This window comes from Chroicocephalus ridibundus, chromosome 3, assembly GCF_963924245.1.
Source record: "Chroicocephalus ridibundus chromosome 3, bChrRid1.1, whole genome shotgun sequence".
NCBI lineage: Eukaryota > Metazoa > Chordata > Aves > Charadriiformes > Laridae > Chroicocephalus > Chroicocephalus ridibundus.
In genome coordinates this window covers 66,330,776-66,350,358 of record NC_086286.1, presented here as the reverse complement: position 1 = coordinate 66,350,358, position 19,583 = coordinate 66,330,776, and the positions used below count along the sequence as shown (strand labels likewise).

Sequence of the window (19,583 nt, the reverse complement as noted above, 5' to 3'; positions counted from 1 at the left end):
CTTCGTGTACAAAAATAGAATGACATTTATATATGGTTATAAACTGATAAATGTAAAATAACTTCTCATTTTTGAGTACTCAAACTACACTACAACTACAAAGAGATTACTCAATATTAGAATGAGAGAAAAAAATATCTTAAACCAATTCTAACACAAAACTGATTTCTGCAAATCAATAAAGCATACTTAGACCAAAACACCACATACTTCCTTTTATGTAAGCTACACAAAAAAGCTTTTGTGTCCTAATTTCCATAGCAACAAAGATAATGCAGTTAAAATTTGGTTTGCTATGGAGTTTCTTGATATACAGGCACTTATTACAAAGCAAAAACCTTTCCCAAACTTCATTTTTGCATATTATCCCATAGAGTCTATGTAAAAAATACACTATGACGATCTTAGGTTTTTACATGATCCAATTTAGAATTTGACTGTTAGACATATTTTCACTGGCTGCCTTGATAATACAGTCAACGAGAAGGGAAAATAGGCCTTAAATAAAATATTTGTAACTTTTTTCAAACAAAATAGGTTCATATGATAAAATTTTTGAGAGTCATTTACATAAACCAATGTAATTATTGAGCCTTTCAAAAGTCAAGCCTATTCCACACTCTGGAATAAATGCATGTGGTCACTTAATCCAACTAAAAGCCCAACATTCAGTGGAGCACTTCCTTTGGCCTCAATAAACTCTAGATCAGACCCTTAAACTTTAGTTGTGTGCCAAACCAGAACAATGATATTTTGCAAATTTTCCATCTACTGGCTTCTAAATTCGGATTAAAGAAAGGAGACAGATAAACCAAAGTGAATCAGTGGCTTATTTCCAGAAGTGATATAATTTATATAACTACTATTTTTGTCATTTAATATATATTGAACAATTCAATAGGTTTCAATAATGCAGAGCATTTGGGCATTGGCAGGGATGCAGGTAATACTGCACTAAGACCATGTATTGAATAACTTGACTAGGCCATAGAGGATATCTGCTATAAACTCCTCTATATTACTACACTAGACCTTCATCTTAACATATCTGGGTTTTGTGTAGCAATATGAATTTAATTCTACCAAAAGAAGTTTATTATGAAAAGTGTCTTTTACTAGTCAAGCGCTGTCTCAGCAACTGTGCACAATCATAATGACTATACTCCAAAACCAACCAGACAGAAAAGCGAGACAGAAAATCAGATCAACCATTGAACATGATTAAAAAAAACCCCAAAACATTAAACAAGCTAGATTTTACTGCCATGTACAAATTTAACAGAATGTTAGAAAACACTAATTGTGAAATGTAAGAAGAATGGAGAGGCCTGTTTTTCTGACCAACAACAAAATCAATCTGTTTTTCTTATATTACATATGCAAGTGACTAAGTTTCATTAACATAAAGCTTTCTCTGATACACACAAATATGGTGGAAAGCCACTAGGTATGTGTTTACTGGAACACATAAAAATAATCTGTTCTGCCAATGTGTTGAGCTCAGCTTCCCAGTGTTTCGTCTTCTTTTTATGCACGGTTAGCTCTAGTGAGAGCCCTTCTGCAATAAGACAAATGAGAAGATCTCCTCCCTGCATGAATTTCTTGCTGAGTGCACACTACATCATCAGTGATACAAACGTATGTTTTCCAGTCAAGCATTCTCATGAAACCTTTTTAGAATTCTCTTTCAAATTTGCGATCAAAAAGTTGGTTTCAGATCCTGGCAGGGAATGAAGGCCGGTTGAATACAGTAGCCTTTTGAAATCAAACTAAACACAGAGCAAACTACCCAAAACGAGCACTCAACAGACACTTTCCTGATTCATCATGGAGGGGAAAATAAGTATCAGGAGAAACTTGCCTTGATTGTTGTGCTTGAATGAATTATAGAGAGATATGGAACTCTGCATGTAAATTATTCCTTTAGAGCATTTAATCCCCTTCTCTTTATTTTCCTGCTGAATTACCCAAATACTCTCGTTATACATGACAAATTGCATGGTTTGAAATCAAATGCAACCGGCACATACGTTAGAAGACTGAATGTATGCTCCTGAAGATTTAAGAAAAATTGGCCTTTTTAAAATGCAAACTAAGTTCTATGTTACAACTCTTGCTTCCTCTCCAAGTCTTTAATAACAAGATAAAAGACATTTTCATAAGAGAGATTCAAGAGGAAGTTTTAAATTTAAGCAGTCTTACTGGAGCGTTTCATTCTTCCCCTTAATGGAAGTGCAGCTCAGCGCAGGTGAGCTATAAAAAAAAACCTGCCCATCCAAAGTAAACACAAAATCAGAGTTTTTATGATCTTTCTGCCATTAGCTCTTAAATATTATTTAAATCTACAGAAGGCCCAAATACGGGAAAACCCCACAATGTTATAACAGAAGGAACCCCTCGGCTCGTAAGTGAGGACTAATGATTCAGCAGAACTTTTTCCAGATGAAGAATAATTAATTCTTCTCTAACAAACAGACATAGACTACCTACGGAACAGAGTGAAGCAATCATTTTTTTTGAAATGCATGCTGTGGGAAGGCATTGCTAAATACCTTTACAACAACGAGCAAAGTTGGCTAAGATAGCCAACCATCAATCTACTTATTTTTCACAACAGTCTCCGCTTGCTTCATGTGCAAACCACAGCTTTATCAAAGACACAGTTTACTACTATCCTGAATTGAGTAAAACTAAGAGTTATAACATCCATGTAGCTTTTGTAGTGAAAAAAGATACCTACACAATTTTTGCCAAGTTTAAACAAAGCTGATTTGCACTTTCTTTTTTGTGTTAGGGCAGCTCTATGCAAATTATGCAAATACACATTTTCAGTGGAACTAGTTTTCACATTAAAAATAAATTGCATGAGACAAAAACCAGAATAATGCAGGACTTGACGAGCTGACAATAACAATTTCTCTTTTTTCCTGAGAATGCAATTTTATGACCTTTGCAACCAATATAATCGACATTTCCATGTATACTTGCAAGTCAAATCAAGTTGGCCAGCTCTATATGACCTCTTATTCTTTTAGTTTTGGGCTTTGAAAACTTTAGGCCTCTAGGACACTGTTTTTAAAGACAGTTTAAAAACGTCATTAAACCATGGATTCTGAAGAATTTAACAGTTGACAATTGAATTTGAAATAAAAACAAAACACAAATTCTGCTGTTTTTCCTCAATGCTAGGAGAAAGTACATAGGCAATAATGCTTAAAGTAGGAGTACAGTACTACAGCTTTTAAATTTGCAATGCAAGTTTGAATCAAGTTTACATCTACGTGAAAATGCAATCATTTCTATGACAGTAGTGTTAGGAGGACTCCAACAAAGGCTGGGATTCTATTGCGGTAAGCGTACTACAATCACTTAGAGACTAATGTATTATGCTTCTAAGTAACTTCTAGACTAAATGGGAAAAACAAAGACAGCTAAAATAAGATATCATCCCATTACACATATGCAAAACCAAACCGTAAATACTTTGTTTGTCTGAATCACGTGTTCCCTTGATGCTCCCTACAGTCCTCTTACTCTGATTAGCCAGGACATTAGGACATGTTCCTTTCTGCACCCAACACGTAAGAAACTCTATCACAGCCCCACTAACCATTAATAAAAAAAGTTGTCAACAATGTTATTAAATTAATTGATTCAGTGCACATTTATGGTATTTCCTTCATAAAAAGTTCTTAATAAAAGCTGCTTTCTCCAGACCTTGGTGACAATAAGCCAGCTGCCACAAGGAAATATAATTTGCTGTCTTTTACCAGCATAAGTGAATCTAGCTCTAAACTATGAATTGAATAAACATAATATTACTCAGATGTCCCTGCTTACTTTGTTCAGCAGGGAACAAACAAAGTGAGTAACTTTTCCTTAATACTGTACGAACGCTTATGGCAAGAAAACTAAGATGGTAAAACTGGAAATAAAATTAAAAGACCAATCAGTACAATTCACACACATTAAAAATACTTAACACCATCTTATTTTACCCTCTGATAAAATTATTATGATGGATATAGTTATATGCTAAAAAAAGGATGCAATTTATTTCTCGTGTCTGACAAACCCTTTATATAAAACATAAGCCATTGACAGAAATAATAGTGTTGAAAAAGTGGAACAATATCTTCTGTCACAGCTGACTGCAGCTTGTTATTGCTACTTTACACCTCTATTCTCTCAGCAAATATTCAGTAAAAATTAAAGACGGATATCCAGTGCTTACAGCACAGATGAAAGACCACTGCTGTGCAAGTATTGCTGTCCTGATACTCTAACTAGATTCATACAAGTCACTTACCTGACTTGACTAAAGGCTGAAAGCATGCAGATTTAAAATCCATATTCACAGTAAAATTTTAATGACTCCCTACGATAATAGGAATCTGTGCAACCAACAAAAGATGCACACAATTCCTCATTGACTTTAAAAGTATAAAGAAAGAAATAGCTATTTGTTCAACTTTTTCCTAACACAGGCAACTTAACTTAAACTGGCAAATATAATGAATTGACAAGGAAAATTCATTACAATTTGCAAAACCTTACTTTATAACAAACTATTTCTTAAAGACATACAAAGTAAAATTCTGACAAAACTTTCATATGATATTAATTATTCTACCTATATAAAGCTTCTAATAATACTTCAGCCATTTCAAATCAACAATCACTTTATTCAATCACAGTGATTCAACAGTATCTGCTTGGCAAACAGGAAAAACATGTATAGGAAAATTTTGTAAGTAAATGAAATGCACAGGGTTACAGAGTTTCAAATTCAAAAGTGCTTCCACCATGGCTTATGAAACACATCTTTATAAGTACGCAGCTGGGAGTAGCTATGTCTAAATTAATAGTTGCAACAGAAATTCCCAGAGTAAGAAAATCGTTTCCTAGCATTCTGAAGAGTAGGAAGAAGTATACAGCACTACTGACAAGCACCTACTTAATTTAAAAGCCCTCAATCCAGTGGAATGTATTGCATAGGTCATCAGAAAAATGACTGCCTACTTTACAGGATCAGGTTATCCACTAATATGATAACCAATAAACTAAACCCCAAACCTATCATGCAGTGGGCCATATGGATCTGACTTGAAATCACTATAAAAGCAAACTGGAAGAAAAGTAACCTTAAACACTTTAAAATTTAACTGCCCTTTTAGCAGATTTTATATATTATTTACTAATCTGATGTAATGAAAAGAACATTAGTAACTCTTACGGAGAATTACCACACAACCCACTCATAAATAACATGATAACGACACACACTTGTCAGTATAAGTTTTACACATATTACATATATGCTCCATAACATAAGAATAATTATGCTGTGTTAGATCAAAGATCCATCCTCATGTTTTTCAACAGTAAACTGTAATAGATATGGTGCATAAGTTTAGAGCGATCTTTCTCCTATGGGCCCTTCCACTTTCATCACTCAACATTTTATGAACATCTTGAGCATCAGCTGGCAGTAACCACGGTTCATCCGGCCAATAGCTTTTGCTGAATATCTCCTTTACAAACTTGCCCCAAATCTCTGTGAACCCATGTACACTTCTGGCCTTCACAGCACTCTGTGTCACTCTGTGTATGTAACTAGGTGCATAGTTACATAAGGATCCTGGATTTCCTAAGTAGAAACACACAAGCATCCTCCTCATATTCAGTTTGGAATGGATCTTAGTTATGGTTACCTAAAAACTATTCAGCTACAGTTTTGTTTTTACCAAGAAATAAAATTAAGTGTTTTTTTTCCATTTTTTTTTTTGTTCATCTGTGGTATACACAGTATAAAAAAATTGGCTTCCTATTCATTTGCCAAGTTTTCTTTGGGAAAAAACAAGAGAAACTTAAGACAATTCTATGTGTTCACATATGTGTTACACAGTGAAAAAGAGGCTTTAAAAATACTGCAAAATTCTTGTACATATGACAGATAAGATTACAGAATATCAGTACCTCCTCTGACAGTTTCTAGATAAGAACTTTGTATTGCAGGCATGGTCAAGTGAAAAAGCTACTTCAGCCTGCAGAGACACTGCAGCATCACCTTGTACTTTGCCAATTCTGTGAACATTTTTGGCCGTGATTTTTTAACAGGAGTCCTCAGTACTTAATATATTACAACCCTTCAGTTTTCCATCTTAGTAAATTACTATAGAACTCTTCTCTTCCCAAACTGCACTAAAACCCAGAAGCCAAGCATGACATTTCAGAATCTACCAAAGCCAAGAGGATCTGGAAGAGAGATTCTTGCAAGACTTGATAATGGTAACATAAAAAATACACACCACTTTGGCATTCAGCTCTGCCTCTAGGTCTTTTTTGCAGACAAAAGGACAAGTTTCCAGCTTCTTCCACTTGATGGCTTAGATATAAACATGATACTGGTACTATGTTCACTAAAAAGGTTGCATGTTTTTTCTGAAAAGCAGCGGCTTTAAATTCTGTTTTGTTTTCACACAACAAGATATATTTTGCACCTCAATTAAATTCTAAAAGGAGACCATCTGGAAGGACTACACAATACAGTATTTGTTGTATACTGTACCAAAGCATCATATATGACCATAATTTATAGTCACAGAGCTTAACGATGAAAGTTGAGTACATTTGATGCAATCGGAAGTATAAGCTTCTGGATTCTCTCACAGTACCTACTCTCTTAATGAGTTGTGGCATAGTAATAAATACACTCAAAGGACAAAAAAATTTTGAACAGTTGTAAGTAGTTCTGTACATAGGAAAGAATACTTTTACATTCTACTTGTCTAATATTGCACTTAAAACCATCTGAGTATCAGAATTTTGGTAACCACTTTGATAACCTTTTAATAACATTTTCCAGAAATGCATTGCAAAGTGAAGATTGGAAAAGCCAAACATACTTTTAATTAATTTAGAAGTATGCACATATTAAGAGATGAGGCAGCCAACATATAATTGATTCCAGGACAAGTACAAGAGTATATATATATATACACATTCTGTCCTTAAGCACTAAAAAGGTTTTTTAATCCTTCAAATTATAGCATGAAAGTTTTGACATCTAAAAATCACAATTTCAGAGCTAGGATATTATGCCTTTAAAAGAAGCCCTTCTCCCCATATCTACATGACATATATCACCCCTTTGTTATGCAAAGTTACAAACAGGTATTTTGATTGCCAGGTGGAAGTGAAATATTAAATACATAAATAGTAACACCGAATCAGAAGCACTTAAGAGCTCTTTCTGTGACTAGAGATGGGTTAAGTGTTTCCCTACCAAAAACTTCTGTGAATAGAAACGTACATTAGTACTAGTTCCTTGAGGCAGAGGTAAATAATAACTGCTGCCAAGATTCACTGTACTGTAGTTTCTCTAGTGGTAAAGAAGCCAATTCTGCATTCTGGTTTCATAGAGAAATTTATATTCACCTTTTGTAAAAAAAAAGTCCTGGCTTTTGTGAATTACTAAAGCTTTAGCCCAGTATTCAACTCTTGGTTCTAATTACACGTTTTCTGGGCTAACAAGAATGGTAATGTTGTAGCAGAAAAAAGAGAAGAAAAGAATCTTCCTCTGTCATTCATTTAGGTTCTTGTTTAGGTAGCAAAGAAGAAAAACATAAAGAAAATAACATTGGTTCTAAATGGACTTGGAAAGGGGGCACTGGTCACAACACAAAAAAGCCAGGGTCATACAGGATCAGAATATTCTCTATTTCTATCTAGTTTAAAACAATTTTTAATATATTCACACTACATTTTCAAATGATACATCTAAGATGCAGACCTCCAAACTTTGTACTTACAAGTTGATTTTATATCCACTAGTCACTGCAGATTAAGTTCACATACACTGAAGTGAGAGACCCCTGTGTTGGCAAATCTGCTGTTTGGAGGCTCCAGTGCCTTTGCCTCATAAAACATGACCCCAGGCACAACCTCAGGCCACGTTTACTGTCTACAGGGTATGCTGCTAACATGCTTGTCCCAGCATGGTAATCGCTATGTGTCTGTGACAAGGCACTGGCATGCAAACATGACAAAAAGACCAATAGAAAGCCTCCAGTTCCTCTTTATTTTTCCCTGACAGATAAATACACACAAGATAATACCTGCGTTCTCATTTGGAATTTCATATTCCATCCTTATCACAGGGCAACCTGCCACCTTATGAGTGGTTTAATAAAGACTCCTTTCTCCGTTTTCACTTGTCTGTATCCAGATGTATTATCACATTCTCACCTATGCAGCTGAGCAACAACTTTGACAAACACTTTAGCAAAGCATTTATGTGAGTACGCATTCTAATAAGCTTTCCAGCAAAGACTGAACTTACTTACATGCATCATTTTGCACAAGAAAAAGGCAGCTGCGCACATGTTAATGCATATGCATCCAAAGCTGTAATTCCCAATTACAAATTAGTAGAAATTTTAAGTTTTAGTGTTGTTACATTGCTGGGACTGTCCAGAATCTCTGATAATGCAGGAAGACAATACTGCACACCCACATGCAAGAAATTATCCTATCCCTGCTTGGAAAGGAGGTATTACTGTCCCCTGAGCCTCATGTTGGATTGCTTAAAAGATGAGTATCAAGAGTCCTTTCAATGGAAAGAAATCTCCTCCCAATGTCTTGGTGGTTCATAAAGCCCTGCAAAGAAGCACTCTTAGTTTTAATAAGCATCATTGCTCTGTGACTGACATCAGGCGATGTGGTCACTTTCAACTGTGCCATCCCATACTGTTTGGAAACCCACACAGTGAGAAGACTCAGATGATCTTTCTGACATCTCCCATATACATGGTCCATGGGCAGAGGGTTTGGAGGATGCTGTCCATTGATCATGACTCTGCTCACAGTGGACTTACTCACCCCAAACTGGTTATTGAGTAATGGGAGTCTAGGGTTACAAAACGCCAGTAGCTGAAAGTTATTCTCTCAAACATAGCAGGCATACCTATTTCACCTAGCTCTATGGTTCTGCTAAACCAGATTTGTCTCTCACAGCCCAGAATCCCTAGCTGATCAGGGCTAAACAGCTGCAATGATAGACTCCCACAAATTCATTATCCCTGTCTTCTTCCTTAGGTGATAAGGCACCCAGAAGAGTAAAAATAACTTCTTCTGGAATGTCTTCCCAGACATAAGATTACTTGCTCCATTCTCTCCATATGGTGTGTCTCTTTGACTGATGAACCACTTGAAGGCACTAGGGCTTACTTGTAGATGAGCAGGAACAAAATAAGCAGAGGACAGAAACATGGCTTGCTTCCTTATGTGAGGCCACACGCAATTGTAGAGGCAGCGGCAACGTGCTACCATTATCCATGTGAATTACAGTGTGGCATTTCATAAAGGAGTCCACTGGGAGCTCACGGTCCAGAAAGCAAAGGACTGTGGGATCACTTTCTTTTGGACAGTTTTAAAGCACAGGCCTAACGGGGATGTCCAGGCCAGGGAACCATACTAGATTTAACCCAAAGCAAAACCCTTAAAGCACGATGAGAGTAGCTACAGCATCCTCAGCAACAACTACCTTCACCTACTCACATGCTTCTTTTGTGCTTCACTACTTGTTAATGCAGACAAAGTCTTAAATTACATTAAAAAAATTAAATCTATACGCACTCAAAAGTACTTAAAAATGAAAAACAATTAAGCGCAAACCCAAATGCAGGTCATGTAATTGTGAACAGTAATTATAACTGCACAGCACTATTCAGGAATATTCTTGCTGCACGCAAAATTGTCTCAAGTTGAGGAATTTCCCTTAATTAAATTTATTGCTAATTACAAAAGCTTTAATTACTGATTTGGCCATTAAGAAACAAGACAAATAAACAAACATGCAAAGAAAATACTTTTTCTCCCTCTTTGTCTCAACTTTGCTTCAGACACTTCTCTCTCCTCCTTCCTAGTCCCCAGTCTCCTTGCTTTTACCATTATGTTACACTCAGTCCCTCTGGTAAGGCCATGGGTGGTGCAGGAGAGTGGAGTTAGTGCATAGTGGCTTGCTCTGTTTGCTTGTCCTTGTTTCTTACTCTTTTCAGCCACTTTACTCTGGGTCCTCCACCTGCTGAAATCCCCTTGGGGATTATACCTGTCCAGCATGGATTCCTCCAAGGGCTGCAGTCCCTTTGGAGTCATACCACCTCCTGTGTTTTCTTTTGTGTATCCTCACCCATCTCCTCCTACCTTTCCCTTCATGCCTACTCCATTATCTCCCCCTGTATCTCCATCTGTGCATCGTTTTGTGTCGTCTCCATCACTTCTGTGCTTCCTCACATCCCTCCTCCTGTATATCCACTTGTGCCTCCTGACGTGTTTTTTGCGTTTCCTCCTGTGCTCTGGTGTCTCTGTCCCTCATAGCTACTGACCTTTCTTAAATATTTTTCACAGAGGTGCCACATGCTCTTCTGTTTGGTTCCAATTTCAGTTGTGCAGTGGATGCATATTGTCCTTCACGGGGCTGGCTGGAAATGGCTGTGCCCAGCACAGGGCAGTCCATGATCTCCTCCCACACACGTCAGCCCTGCAGCCCCCCAACTACAAAACCCCAGCAGCATACAATTTTAAAAATTAATAGAAATAAATTAAAACAAAGAGATACTTTTCTAAAGCTCAGCCATAATGATCTATGGAGAAAGTCATATGAATGGCAATGGGCCTTGACAGAAAACATCCCTTGTCATCAATACTTGATAAACAAAAATAACTCACTTTCATGCAATTAATCTCTTCTAAAGAGCCACTTACAGGTGGAGTAATATTAGTGAGAGATGTATTCATTTCTGAAGAACGGATCCCAAGACCGTTATATATATTTTGTTACCAGTTCGAGAATATGAACTTTGGCTGAAAAGACTATATGATTCTGGAAATTGATTACATTTGACTTACCATAACAGAATCAAGTTTTTGTTTCACCTTCTGCATTCTCATTGATGCTCTTGCAACACTGACAAACTGATCTGCCGGAGACATCACTGAACTTTTTTGTAAAGGAATTTCAGACAAACTGCTTAAAACCTGTGGCCCTCTTGATGCAGCTGTGGTAAGTGATGAACTGAGGTCTTTTACGAGTTCAGCTTCCTGTTGAGCAACTGTAGAAATAACCAATATCAGTGTGTCAGGTGAAGCTTTACATTGCCATGGGGGAAAAAAAGTATTTGAATGATCACTGTCATTTTGCCAGACATGTCTTCAGTGAAACACATACTATTAGTGCTATAGAGAAAAATCTGAAAATGACATGAAGTTTTCCCCATACTACCCCTTTTCCCCCTTAAATCTTCCTGATCACAATGTCTCCCTTCTAGTATCTGTGTTCAGTAACCTCTCACACAGAATCAGATATTTTTTTTTATTGCTTATAAACAATGTTATTCTCCATGCATAAATATTGGGGGGGCAGGGGTGGGGGTGGGAGAAAAGAAGGAAAGAATGTTTTCAACAGCAAGAAAGTTATATAGCTTGCACTGAGTTCAAGTCAGCTGTTTTACTACGTACATTTCACATTTTTTCTAGCGTAGTTCAAGTGAACTTATACTTCAATAGAATTTCAGAAGTTGCTAGATACATATACAGGCACAGGAGGCATCCTTAGGAGGTAGCCTGCTCTAGAACAGGATACTTTTGATGAAAGTTGTGCTCACTGTCATTTAAACAAATTGTCTGACTTTTGCAATTTTCTGTACTGTGGTTTCAAGCCAACAAAGGTTAAAAGAATTCTTCATGAAAGTTTTGTCCAGGATATTCATAAATATACACTGGACAACAGTGTATATTTTTACAACAATATATAATGGACAACATACACTGTTGTATGTAAAACTCAAACTGTTGGAGTCTTAAAAACTGTTTCAGTGACTAAAATTAGTATTACTATATGATTAACTCTTTCAACACTAAGACAGTAAGGCTATCTTCTGAAAGCAAAGTGTGTGCTTTTAACCAAAAAAGGAACAAACAGTTACTAACATACAATGTAGAAAAGACCACAACCTATGCAAAATCTTACTGTCACCAGTGGCTTAGTTAAGCAGTCGGATGATACAAATAACTACCAGTGTGATATCTGTGTGATCTCTAAATACACACACACACATATATATTAAACTACCCTATTAGCTTTTTAAAGACTCATTGTCTGCTGAATAGTCAAAAAATTTTAAAGAAATCCTTCACCCAAAAAAATTTCCATTGCTTTCTAGAATGCAGATATCTTACTGGGTTGAAGTTTAGCACTGAATATCTATTGTAAAGTCATTCCACTTTATTTTCCTGTAAGAGTCAACCAGTTCAACAAATAACCAAAACTGTGAGATTTGATATGAGTAATCTCATTAGTACATGTTATTTAGAAAGCAAATGTATAAAGCCAGGATTAGCTTTATAAAACTATGTTCACTGCAAACACAATTCAAACAAAAATCTGTTAGAGATAGGCTAAATTTATTGCACAATTTGTATTAACATTATCTACTGTCTAGATACAACATCTGAAACAATGTCCTTAATTGAAACAATGAGAGTGCTAAAGCTAACCACAAAAACAACATCAGAAAAGCCCAAAAGAACAGTCTGAATTTTATCCTGTATATCAAAAATTCAAAGCTAGCATTTATCCCTACCTATCTTTTCTTTAACATGAGGAATAAACGTGTCTCTCACATAATCACACTACAGACATAATACTTGTTTATTAAAACAATCTATACTCTCTCATATTAGTTGATTTCTATACAGCTCCTTAACATTGTTTTGTAACATAGCCAGCACAATATAATGAGATTTATATTAAGTTGTTCATTGATTTTCAGAACGATAGTATTTTCTGGCTCCATAATCCACCTTGACACTGAAAAAGGACTTTCAAATATTTATATGATGCTGCCTATATATGATAAAGTGGTGTAAGAATCACACAGGATGACATACTTGACATGTCATCATGACACATTTAAACTTGAGGTTGCAAGGGACCTCTGGCGATTGGCTAGGCCTAAGCCTCTGCTCAAAGCAGTGTCACCTAGAGCAGGTTGCTCAGGGTCAGTCCAGTTGGGTTTTGATATCTCCCAGGATAGAGAGATCATTATCACCAAATGACTGTTTTCTTTTCCCTTCAAAAGAAGTACAAACACTAGCAAATCATTTCTAAAAATAAAATATTTACAGGCGTGTATCAAGAAAATTTGTACTGTACCTTTATAATCATAAATGTATACAAGTATTGGCTGGTTTTGACCAAAGGCACAAAATGACACCATGTGTTCATGTGGATGAAAGGCAACATCACGAAGTGGAGATGTAAAGGAGAGTTCAGAATATACGGCCACCTGATCCCCTACAGAAGTGAAATATGTTTATTAACACCACGGAAACATATTTGGTACAGAAAAGTAAGAGTTGGTGAAAGCTTATATTTCACAGTGTGGTGACTGCCACTGTAAATAAATATTTCTTAGTCCATTTCCTTATTTAAAAGTAATATTTGGCATAAGACAAAAAATATTGCATGCTTTTAAGTTATTCAATAAGTCAGAAAAGTTAGTGCTGTTGCAATAGCTGCAGGAAACCCCAGAGGATGCATCAGGTCAGCTGAGTTCTCTTATTCTGATAAGCAAGTTCTGGAAAGGTGGCGTTCCACAGTATTTGTTTGTGCTTGCATTTTGCCAGATTGCTATCTTAGTTGTGGATTTCAGTTATATAATACTGACAATAGGAGCGAAAGTTGAGCACAAAATTATTTAAAAAAATAATAAATAAAATTAGGTCTTCAGCTTATGGCTTTATGAATGCAAGTACAGTGTGTAAGCAACAGACAAAGCTTGGTGAAAACATAGTACTAACAAATTTTCTCCCTCCTTTTACTTTTATTATTTCAGACAAATTATGTAGAGGCATAGATGTAAGCTAATACAGATAGAAATGCAGAAAGAAATTCAAAACAGAACTGTTGGTTAGCTGCCAGCTTTAAAATATTTACATCTTCCTTTAAAAAAATTATTTAGATCATAATTAGAGACAGAACACAATGTCATCAAAACCAAAAAGTGTATTCTCCAATGTTCTACTGTTATTTCTGTCCCTTTTACCTCACTGTACAACAAGGATGACAAAGTCTTTATCTTACATTTGCTTAGCACTTTCCAGAAAGATTTTGGTAGCTACTTTGAAACTACATGCGGAATAATTCGTGAAGAAATCTTATATTCCAAAGGCCAAAAATATTCAGAGTCTCCAATCACCCTTGGGAAACAGATGAAGTGGTTCTCAACAAAAGCCTAATTCCCAAATCCAAAAACCGCAACAGAAAGACTGATTTGACTAAAGCTGAGCTTAAGGTGCTCCATTCCTGCTGGATATTACAAATGCTACATCTGCCTATTAATTTCCTCTATAGAATTAAATCTTAGACATTAATAATAGCTATTTAGAAGGTGAAGCTAAGGCTTCAAGATTTAAGAACATCTTACTGAAGTTTTATTCCACATCAAAAGTGTTTCAATAAAGCTTACAAAACCCTTTCCCCCTCAGTTTCGACAACCTGGCATAAGACCATAAAATAATTAGTTACCTGTTTCTGGATTCCAAACATAAGCCTTTCCATCTTCACTTCCAGAAAACAGGAACGTACCACAAGGTGTTAAGGTGCTGTGAATCTTTTCTCTGTAATTTGTGGCACCTATGTATTTCTTCGTAGCCAAGCTAAAGATAAAGAATAGTTTGCAAATGTAGCAGATACTTTCAGGATAGAAAAATCTAACTTTTTGTGTGTCAGTCCCCCTCTTTATTTCTCAGAAAAATGAATACACCTTGCATCCCAAATAGGTATGCAGGCACCCACCTTTTGCAGAGTGCAGCCCTTTCTTTCCCCTGGCTTTCATAACGCACCTGAAATTATACATCAAAGTGTACATCCTCGTCTCTCAGTAGAAAATAGAAACACTCAGATCTACAGAACTGATATAGATGTAGTAATTTGCATTTTCTTGATCCTGGGCTTTGCAAAAAAAATCGGAAAATTGGCACTATTACTCTTTAGCTCTTCAGACTAATGTCTCTTTGGATAGAAAAGCAACAGTAGAATCACCAAATTTCAGACATCAATGTTGATTTACTGTTAACATTGAAATTTTTAATATTACTGTGCTACTTAGGTATCCTAATCTTTTTTCAGTAAAACACTACTGGGCAGCATAGTAATAACGACCTACTAATGAACTACTTTCAAACAGTTTGTAGGCATCAAATAAAAGAGAATCTGCAAAAGGATTTAAAGCATAAGCCAGCCTGTAAGAGGCTATCTTAAACATGAGGTACAGCTTGGAAAGTGATAGGAAAGATCAAAATGGAGACTAACACAGCAGTAATACTAAGATACAGAATTCGATGCAAGAATGGCAATAGGCCATGACAGCCCTCAGTAGACAGTAATTTTGCAAATGTGTTACTGCAGAAACAGCGGAGGTATGCTGGGAGAAGTGCAATGTAGTTAATGAGACAGGAAAACTATTTTTAACAAATACTCTGAATAAACATACCTTAGATACAATTCTATTTGGCAAGCAAGGGAAAAGGATGCTTTAATGATCACAGCGCAAGACCGTAATAGCCCAAGTAAGAGTTTGAGCTGTGTGAATAAGACAGATAGTATCTCTGAGAAGTCATGTAGAAGAGCTCTGCAAGATGTAAAACTAACCTGCACATGAAACCCTAAGGAGAGGTCTGAACCAAAATCAAATCCCTGGTCACATACCTGAGTGACAGGACAACAGCATTATCCAAAAGATCAAAAAAGCAAGTTGAAAGAGGAAAGTTAAGAACAACTAGCTGTCAAAGTGAATTGTGTTGATCTGTGACCTCCACCCCCTCTTTTCTCATGCAGGGAATGAACAGTTAATGGTGACGTGTACAATTATCACTGCTGGGTATCTGACCCTGTGGTTTATTGATAGACTTAAGCCAATGTAACTGTGGGCTGCGGTCAAAGCAGCAGTCCTGCTGTTGTCCTCTCCACCCTTTTTTTCCCAGGCTCTCCCTCATTTCTTCTCTGGTGTTTGGGCAGCTATCAGATGAGTTAGATCACATAGTTGATTAAAATGAAAATTAATCATTTGTATTTGTAGTCTGATTTTCAGTCGGATCAGTTCACCGATCTGACTTACACTGCATCAAGAGATCTCTAGAGCAGATAAAAATCAAATGCTAGGAATACATGGCCAAGGGTGTGGGACGTAGAAGGAGATGGTGTGTCCCTACAGATAAACTAGCTTAATAATTGTGAAATTGCACACCATATTAACCCTTTCTTTGAGATCGATATGCATGTCCATTTTTCTCTAATTAATACTCTCTGCACTTTTCAGGAATGGTACCGATAGAAGAGCACTATCTGGTTCCCTCTATTATACACATATTTCATGCTTCAACTGAGTGAATAGTTTAGCCTTCTAGCATGTTCATTATAATTTATCATTTACAGTAAAAGATGAAGAGTGCACTATAAGACTGGAAAGTCTTCAGCTAGTTCAAACATCCAACCCAATATTTCATTTAAGAGTGAGATTTCCTGAGACAGTATATCTATGTAATAAAGCATACTCTAAAAGAACATAGTTTCTTATGCTATGAGAGCATAAAGAGGTATTTTCCCCAAGTAATTTCACATAGAACACCAGGGACCTTTGATTTTCCTGTGTGGTGAGGCAAGGAAGGGGACCCATGAAATTAGGCACAATTATTTAGAAGGAGCATTTATGTCTTTAATGTGATTTTCCAAAAGACAGTGTTCAGGTGCATCTTATCAATGTGTGTAACTGATAGGAGTAAGACTCTTCTCAGTTTCTCCCAGTGAAAGGACAAGGGGGAATGGACACAAATTGAAATATAGGATATTCCATTTAAAATTAAGAATAAACTTCTTTTACTTTGAGGATGAACAAACACTAGAACATGTTGCTCACGGAAGTTGTAGACTCTCCATCCTTTGAGATATTCAAAACCCAAGTGGACAAAGCGCTGAATAACATGCTGTCATGCTTTGATTATTGGGGTTGGACTGGACAGTCTCCAACCTCAATGACTCAAATGATTCTGTAATTGCCTTGTTTTTTATTGTAGTTTATTATTAAAGAATCACAATCACAACTATTAAAAATCAGAAAATCATCAAAAACTAAGTTAAAAATATATCACTGCCTGCTTAATATACCATAATACCTACATCACTGCATATTTCAGTATTTATAACAATCTTCATTCCATTTTATCATCAAAATACTATTCCCAGAGTCTTAACAATAAGAAACTAATGCAAAAATAAATGTTACAATTTCAAAGTTATTTTCAGGCACAGATTGCATTTTTAAAAGCGAATTCAATCTTTAGGAAACTAGTGTCTTCTCCTTCATGCCACCTTGATCTCCGAAGTAATCTAGTTATTTTTGGATATTCTATTCTAAAAGACTTACCCAATATCACACAAAAGGTCTGTAACACAGTAGTGTTTTGAAACCATTTCCTAACTCTAGTATTGCTGTCCTGGATTATTAGGACATCTTTGTTCTCACAACTATAGATTCAATATTTTTATGGCACTTTATTTCCTCAAGTAAACTTTAAACCAAAAAGGAAACACGCACTTGTCACCAACAATCTACTTACATTCTGAGATCCATGATTCTCAGGGTACTATCTTTGGCATGGATTAATAAACGCCTTCCATTTGGATGCACCTCCAAATGATTTATTGGTGTTCCTTTAATATCATTTTCTCTTATTTCCTACAGAAAGAAGGAAAATACAGCAAAAAAACCCCAACTTAACTTTGTTTTAAAACTCAGGTTTTTACACATTATTATTCATTTTTCTCTGGCATTACACATCTGCCCACTTCATTCTATTTGGTTAAGGAAAAAGTTTGTTCCTGTATTAAGGCATTACATCCTAGGCAATCAACTTTTCACAACCACAAGGCAGATTCTACCATGACTCTGAACTTCTGAAACACAGCTGATGACAGAAATGCTAACTGAACATTAGGCCTCTAAGGTATGAACAACGATAATTTGTAAAGCCTGTGGTCTATTTTATTGTTTCTAGAGAACAAAGCTAATGCATTAACATTTATCTGTTAATACAGTGCTATTAAACCTCAAGCATTTTCACGTTTTATATATAAAAAATGGAAGTTGCAAAATGATTAAAAAATTTTGTCAGTGAATTACAGCATGTTCTATCAGCTCTTTCGTACTGTTATTTAAAGCAAACACACCTTTTCAGTTAAACAAAAGTTAATGTATAAGATGTATAAATGACTAGATTTGGAACAGTTCACATAAAAATTACAATGCTAGTTTAAGAAACCTGTATACCTTATTAACCCTCCAGTGTTGAAACATGTGTTGAGAACTTCCTTTGACAGGTGTATCCCAAACTATTATCAGTCCTGAACTATCTCCTGAGAACATGTGGAGCCCTGTGAAATAATAACGTCTTATAAGTAGAATACCACCACAAAGAACAAATATAGAAAAGGGTGTATGAACAAGAAACTTTTTTCCTATTATTTTTGTGAATAGGCTAGCACAAATTCTTGCCTCTCTTTCACTCATACTCCATAACATAAGTTGATGCAATAGATTTGGATTCAGCACATAAGTCATGTACTGGCGTGCTGAATATTCGTGGTTTGTTTTTTTTTTTTTCATTTTTTCTTATATTCTAGAACCAGCAAAAAATGAGCATTTATGGCTGACTGAACTTCACACGATAGCCCAATGCTTACCTATACAGTCACTGAGAGCATCTTGAACAAGAACAAATACTGTTTTCCAACAGTTGTTCTTAAATTAAGCACAAATACTTACTCTTTATAAAAACGCAACTCTTTCCTCTTTATAGTACCTACTCCTGTGAATACCTCAAAAAAGGAACCACCTAATTACTAACGATGTAACTAATACCAGAAAAAGTCAAACACTTCCAAGTATCTTATTCATTCACCCACCTTCAATTCTTCCCACTCTCCACTAGTGCATGTCAGTACATCTCTCTCACTCACTTTCAGCTGTTCACCTACCAGTTAACATTATTCACAGTGGTCAAATCTCTGTCCTTTTCTCTCAGTTTTTCCCAAACTCTGTCGATGTTGAAAAGCTCATCACCTTCCCACTTCTTCAGCCTAGCATTAAACTTTTCACGATATAACTACTGCTACCTCATTTTTTTTATCTTTATATAGAGTTGATAAGTTTGAATGACAATATGGTGGAGCTGTCTTTGCTACTGTTCTGATCATGCAATCTCCTGCTCTGATGTTCTGTGAGTTCTCTAGAAGCCGGTTTCAGATTTCCTGCTTCTGCTTTTAAGTTAGCTCATAATTCATCCCCCTACTTCTTTAGCCAAACCTGACTTTTTTCCCCTTTACCTCTCTACACAAACTGCTAGACTTTTCACCTGCATCCTGATCCATTTGTCTCCTCTGAACAGTAGCATCTGTGCTTTATATTCTGCTAAGTTTTGCTGCAGTATGTACAAAACCATAGCTAACTAACAATTGCTAGTTA

General features: G+C 36.0%; 1 protein-coding gene across 6 annotated transcripts in view; it reads right to left on the bottom strand.

Annotated features, from left to right (window-relative positions):
- AHI1 (Abelson helper integration site 1) overlaps positions 1-19,583 on the bottom strand; it is a 94,046-nt gene that overhangs the window by 46,715 nt on the left and 27,748 nt on the right. For all 6 annotated transcript variants that reach the window (XM_063329537.1, XM_063329538.1, XM_063329541.1 and 3 more), the window contains exons 14-18: positions 18,390-18,493; positions 17,680-17,798; positions 14,591-14,721; positions 13,217-13,357; positions 10,912-11,114 (exon numbers count right to left, since the gene is read on the bottom strand). In XM_063329537.1, coding sequence (XP_063185607.1) covers positions 10,912-11,114; positions 13,217-13,357; positions 14,591-14,721; positions 17,680-17,798; positions 18,390-18,493 — 698 coding nt within the window. The remainder of the gene's footprint in view (positions 1-10,911; positions 11,115-13,216; positions 13,358-14,590; positions 14,722-17,679; positions 17,799-18,389; positions 18,494-19,583) is intronic.